This window comes from Buceros rhinoceros, unplaced genomic scaffold (assembly GCF_000710305.1).
Source record: "Buceros rhinoceros silvestris isolate BGI_N320 unplaced genomic scaffold, ASM71030v1 scaffold17470, whole genome shotgun sequence".
Lineage (NCBI taxonomy): Eukaryota > Metazoa > Chordata > Aves > Bucerotiformes > Bucerotidae > Buceros > Buceros rhinoceros.
The window spans coordinates 24,591-31,584 of record NW_010391466.1 but is presented as its reverse complement, the minus strand read 5'-3'; the positions used below and the strand labels follow the sequence as shown (position 1 = coordinate 31,584).

Below are 6,994 nucleotides of genomic sequence, written 5' to 3'. Positions count from 1 at the left end.
CCCCCGCCCAAAAACGAAACCAAAACCAAAACCCAAACACGTACAAGAGAGAGGAAGAGCAAAATCTGATACAGAATAGAGTTAAAAAATGGCAGACCTAGACCATTAAAACACAGTATTTATACTGGAATTAATTTTTTCAAGAACTGACCCTTAAAGGTTTGTCCATCCACAGACAAATGCATATATTACTTGGTATACGTGAAAAGCAGCAAAATAAAGAACTTTAACATTTACAATATAAATTGCTTTAAACGGTATTTTAATTTTAAAAAGTATCACAGAAGCCATGGTTAGAATAATATGCATAGTGTCACGTAACTTTACAATCAGCTTCACTATGTGAACTCTGGATGCCATTATAAACTCTTACAGACAAATAACCTACTTTATCTTTCAGGACTATAAGACGTAGTTGATTTTTATTAATTATTCTTCTCTTGAAGAAAACAAAAGAATCATGTCAAAATTACAGCACAATATGAACTGCTTCACCAGCTGAGGTATGACAAGCCGCTTAAACATGTCAGAAAAGATTGCAGCGATCAGTTGTTGCAAGAGCACCAAACTACATTTCCAAAAAACAGTTTACAAATAAATAGATATATAATGTCAGTATCTACAGTAAAACAAGACCTCACTATATGCAGGAAAGGCATTTCTCAAAAGCAACAGGAAAAGGAAAATAAAAAAATCTTATGGCAAAGTCTTTACATATAGGAAGGATGAACACCCAAAATAAATTATATGCAGCATTACTTCATAATTCTCCATCAGAAAGTGCTAAAAAAATTAAAAGGTTATTCTGCACTAACACATTACTTGTTTTGCTACCAGAGAAATATACTGAGTTTAAGATGTTAACATTAATAGAAAATATAAAAAACAGACCATGTAGATAACACAGTTCAATGGTATTGAACCAGAATCATATAGCATTTTTTCCCCCTTTTTATTGCTCAGTTACAGTTAAAAAATTCATGGGAAAAACCATGTATTGGGCAGCAAAAGAGTGGCTGAGAAAAGCTGTTAGCCATACAAAAAGCTGCAGGAAGTTGAATTCATGTTTAACCTGAAGCACACAAATATTAACATCTCTTAAAAGTTAAGTACCTCATTTCACTGAGGTTGCTTTGAGACTCCTTTGCCTAGGGACAAAGGCATCACATGGACAATTACATGAGCATAGCTGATGCATCATCTCATTGAACATGTCAACAGAAAACACAGAGCACTGGAAGACATGAAGAGCATTTGCCTTGCACACAAGAGAACTTCCATTTGAATTGTGTCCTTCCTTCAGCAATTTTAAAAATCTGACTTTTTTAAACAAGGCATGAATGAAATCCAAGAAAACTGTCCAGTTTGGATTTTTGATCACCTCTGTACGAACATGAACTCTCACATCCCTGTCTCTGACTTCTCACTCAAGTTTCTCTATTCCCACACGTGCTGCACTGTTCCAGATGCACAGCTGTTTTGAGTTGGGTTTTTTTGTTTGTTCATTGGTTTTGGTAGTTGCTTTTTTCGGTTTTGTTTTTGGTGGGTTTTTTTAAAGAATTTGTTTGTACATAGTTATACTTACAAAATTCTGTTCCTCCTGTTTCATCCATATTTTAACCAGTCAAACCAGACGTACTCAGCCTCTCCATCTTGTTTTCCTGCATGCATCTCAAACTCCTAATCTAGAACTCATCTTAATGATACTGTGCCACACACAGGATTTCTGAACACTGGTTGGAAACTATATAGCATCATAATGTTGGAAAAAGCATCAGCACACCAAGGGAAAAAGCCTCCTCACGCAAGACTTTCCATCTTTCATATGATTACCATGCCTTTGCCACCTCTTTTCCCTCTGATGCTTTCTAAGCCCCGGGAGGAAGCTGCACTCCCTGCAGCTAGGTTAATTAAGGCTAATTTTGTCTAATTTTATGTAAAACTGATAAAGGCAGGTAAATGCAAAACACCTCTTGATCAATAGCCCTGTCACCATGCATGAGAAAATATAAATGGAAATTAACTGTGCAATTATCTGGAGGTTTAGTTATCCCATTAATAGATATGGACTCAAGATACACAAAAGTTATTGTGGTGCTGTGAACAGAAATGTACGATGCCTTCTCTCCCTAGCAGCATGGTCACCACTAGAATCACCATGATTACACAAAAAAAAAAGTATTCTTCATGAACTCTGTTTAAATCATTTTTCTCAATAGGCTTCATCACTTAACCTCCAATACAGGAATAACAAATCCCAAGAAGCGCTACAGTCATTTAAAACTTTTATATAAAAGTATACAAAAGTAAAAGGTCACAAGTTTTCAAAAAAGCAGATATTTAAATCTAACTATATCTTTATCTAGGCATCTACAGGACATATATACGTAGAAATACTTTTCTTGCCATTCTAACATCAAGAATAATTCAAGAAGTCATTTTGATGAGACTATGTAATATTTGTTCATTGGTATTTTTGCCTCACTTAAGAAAATTTATTTTCTGCAGTATAAAAATAAGAGACAGATCAAAGTTTGTAATAAATTATTGCTGAAATGTTTAAATTTTGCCTCTTGGTTTTAAATTCTTGATTACTCTATAATAAATAATTTAGTGTGGAGTCTATTTTAGTCTAGATTACATAATAGAAATTAAATGTTTCATGTTGGTAAAGTACATAAGAACTTGCAATGAGACTGGAACACTTTAACTGCACTTTATACAAGTTAAAATAATTTTAGAAATACAGTAACTTACAATCTGATCAAAAAAGGGTGGTTGACTTCTTTCAAGACTGACTTTTCATTGTGCACATGTTGCTCTTGCTTCAGTCGAATGACATCAGGAATGCTCATTACTTTCAGTGCAAAGTAACGTTTGCCCATTTTTTCCTTCACCAGATGAACACGGCCAAAGGTACCCGTGCCTGAAAAGTTGAAAAAGAAATGTCAACTTACTGTAAAAAAAAAAAAAAAAATATATATATAGGAAAGATAATTTACTAAATTAAAGCATACAGGAACTCAGTTCCTGGTTTGTGGGGATTTTCCAGATCAAGATCCCAGTATTACATTTTTTTTTTAACCTGTTTTCACACGATTTTTTTTCCTTGGGATTTCTCAATTTTTAGTGATAATGATTTAATAAAAATGATATTGTGATACTCTTTGGATAGATAATGGAAGCATTTCTTGCAAAGAAGAGAAGTGGTCCTGAGAAAGGGAAAAGGAGATGTATAAAAATAATATGTATGTAACACCTAAGATTCAAATGTAACCAACATAAATGAAACAAGCAAAACTGTTCTAAGAAAAGAAGGAAGGCTAGGAAGCACTCATATTTCTAAGATCAGTTTTAATTTAGATTAGGTAGGAAGGAGAAGGATAAACTCAAAAGCAGCATTCAGCTTATTATACCCACTGTGTGTGACATAAAAGAAAAAAAATCCTTGACCAAGAATGTAACATTCAATTTTAACGGATTTAATAATTCCTCAACACAAAAAACTGCTTAACTTTCCAAATATTATTTATTAAAACAAGATGGCTTGTTTTAATACACAACATGTAGGAGTTGGAAGGAATATATGAAAATAATGACAGCAACAACAAAAATTGAAAACATTCATTTACCAAGGTTTAGTGACTGAGAACAGCTGTCTGCTACTACTCAGGTGAGGAGATTATTCCCTTTAATGAGCACAGAGAGATGAAGTGATTCAGAAGGATAAGGGAGGCATGGAACGTCAAAGGTGCTGATGCTTCTAAAAACAAATAATAATTTAAAAAATCTGCTTATAATGCTACATTGTTGTATCACATAGAAACAGCAGATCGCAGGCACCCTTTTTTGTAGTTAATGTATTCCTTTTTCAATTCACTCTTAAAAATATAAAAGGAAAATAAAAACATACTGCCCTTTAATAAATGCATTACGCATTTATCTATTCAATACAGTATCTAAGTTCCTTTTAAGTGCATTGCACTTAAGGCTATTGTACATAACTGAAGTATTTCTTTTAGTTTGAAATGAAAGCTAAATCCAGCACATTTAACCACACTGCTATTTGTACTGCAGTTCAGTGTTAGGCGTTTGAAGACGAACACATTTCAGCTTGCTGGGTGGTTGCTCATTCTTTTTATTGCTCATTAAACAATGTCATGTAGGTTCCGTTAGAACAATACACCAGATATTTTTAATCCTATTTTCTGACAGAAATATGTGCCACTATAATGGGCTTTTGGCATTCAAACCAATTGCCTCACTTGTAAAAGGTCACTCTTGTTGAGAAACGTCTTCCAAAAAAGTCAAAATCTTACGCTTAAGCTCACGACCATCCCCTTCTTTGCACATACCCTAAGAAGGCAGCCTAGACCAGTTCCAGTATTTATTTCAGATTGTGCTGCTGGTTAGGATAAATCTATACTACAAGCCAGTTTTCTAAGACGTGTCGTGCAGGCAGGTATGCATGGGAAAGGAAAGGATCTTTGAGAGAGAGGCAGTGTGGGGGAGAGATCAAAAAATTAACTTCCAAATCTGCATTACTTGGGGAGGGGAGGAAAAAAAAAGGGAGTTTTTGCCTCTAGTAGGTTCAAGAAATGAGAATTTATTTAAAAAAAAGGGTTTTTCCTGTATGTGTACTTTCACATGCAACAGTTACATTTTAGTTAACAGCCATTTCTTCCAGTCAGTTGTTACATTGTTTAAGAGCATGGCACTTACTGAAAAACAAAACAAAATAATCCTATTACAAACTAGAAACTAACAACTCCAGCAATCCAGTTTTACTGAACTTGCAGCTCCATTACCAATACAGCTTTCACAAACAGATTTACAAAAAAAACTTCTCTCTACGCAAACCCACCAAAGATTACAGCTGTCCAAGCACAAAAGATTCTATCAAAGCAGTTTTACATTCCCACCTGTCCTGAGTTACAGTTCTTTAACCATGAAGACTGTAAGCAAGTCTCAGATAAAGTCTGCTTTTATAGCGAAGTAAGCCATCAGGTTAGCCTGGAAAGCCTATCATGCAATTAAACCCTTCATCAATGTAGTCACATTACATGACTACCTATAAACACCTTTAGTTGCATGAGGATGGGCTTCTGTAGTAAAAAAAACAAAAACAAAAAAACAAAACCAAAAAAACAGAACAAAACCAAAAAACAACCAAAAAAAAGGCCCAAAAGGTTCCGAGCAGAGACATCTGCTAAAGCTACTTAAACTACTGAATATTTACATCAAATCTGAATGCATAGACAAAAAAAATTAACTTTGGTTATTTCAGAATTAGGAACTGTAACAAGTTCTGAGTAACACCAGTCAGGAGTAACTACGGTCGTATTGCACACTGAAACTAAAAATAATCTTAAATTTTTAAGACTTCCAAACCTGGACTTGGGCAAATCAACAGTACCAACCCCGTAAGTCAATGCTGGTTGCATATGCGTTTTGATATTTGTATGAACAAAGTGCCTTCAGAGACATACACAACAGGGAAGTCAAAAATGAACACATACCTCATTGTCTCTAGTGATCTCATGTTTCATGTCTCGTTCTACTTGTCCTAGAAATTTTTATTTTAGAACATTTAATATTTCCTTATGCTCTTGGTCTAACTTTACAAATGGTGCTGCTCAGAAATAATAACAATAGCGATCACAAATTCCACCCATTTTCAAAGAAGGACCTGTCGGGAACTTACTTAGCAGTAACTCTGACTTCGGAAACACCTCTTTAAAAATTGCCTCTGCCAGGAACAGCAAAGCCTGGCAGGCTATTCCAGAAAAGTGGCAAGCACCCAGTCTAGAGAAAACCAGAAGACCACACAGACAGGCAAGAACATACAACCTCCCTAACCAGTTTTATTGTTGAACTGATTGCAGGCAATCTTTTTTCAAATGTCTTTCGCCCAATTTCAAGCAACTAGAGAAATCAAGAAGACAATACAGACCAGGAAGCCATCTAACATCTGTTTTCAGACGTCTGTTCAGTCAAGCTCCCCTCACCGCAAAGAGCAAACGCAGCAAGTACTACGTATTTTGTCAATCAAGGGGAAAAAAAAAAATACTTTAACCATGTGGGGCTATTAACAAGAGACAGCAGGGGAACTTGCTGAATCTTAAAAACAGTTGCATAAAGTATGCAAATAGAGTGTAATGTATGCCTTTGCACAACCTCATAAAGGACTAATTGTCGAGCTTTTTTTTTTTTTATGCTTATTCAGTCTTCAACCAGATAAAGCTTACTTACAAAGATGACTACAATTCAAATATCTCACTTTCAGCTTTTGGTCTGGATATTCTGTTTATGCTTTTAGTCACTTCTGCAAAGAATTTTAAAATTCTTTTCTTTGCAAGTGGGGGTTGGAGGGAGGAACAACATGGGACATGATGGTCAAGGTGGTAGGTTGCAACAAGGTATTGTTACAGTTGCTTAGCAGAGTCAAGAAAATCTAGCTGTTTTATAAAAACAGGAATTATCTTTGTGACTAGGTAGAAATTCTGTGCTTCACATTCATGAAAAGAAAACTAAAAAAATTAAAGCAGTGAAGTGGCAGCATGTAAGATGGAGTCCCACTTCCATACATTTGAGACAAGGTTTTTGGAAGCAGAAAAAAGCAGGTTTACTAGTGTTCTGTCAAAGCACCACTTGAGAAAGCCTTTTGCCCTACACAAAGCAGAAGCTAGGCTCATGGAACAGGTCTGTTAATCCCCATGAAAGAATTGTTCAGTTTTATGCCCCAATCACCTCAGAGCTCAGCCGTATGAACTGGCTAAATTTGAACTTCTGTGACAGTTAAGTAAACGTTCCTTAGGATTACCTTAAAATAGAAATACTCTGTACTTGCCCATAATAATGAAAGGAAATACAGTGTTCACAGATTTGCACAATACACTACTGACATTTACTGAATGTTTAGTACAAACCAAGAGAACTTCAGGGACTGTTTACTGTCGTGTATGAATTCTGGGATCTACCAAGTAATATCCTG

At 35.2% G+C, this 6,994-nt stretch overlaps 1 protein-coding gene across 1 annotated transcript in view; it reads right to left on the bottom strand.

The window, feature by feature from the left end:
• The window catches only part of PRKX (protein kinase, X-linked), a gene marked incomplete at its 3' end in the record, with an annotated part of 37,308 nt that overhangs the window by 8,173 nt on the left and 22,141 nt on the right, over positions 1-6,994 (bottom strand). The window contains exon 3 of the mRNA XM_010141870.1: positions 2,758-2,926. Coding sequence (XP_010140172.1) covers positions 2,758-2,926 — 169 coding nt within the window. The remainder of the gene's footprint in view (positions 1-2,757; positions 2,927-6,994) is intronic.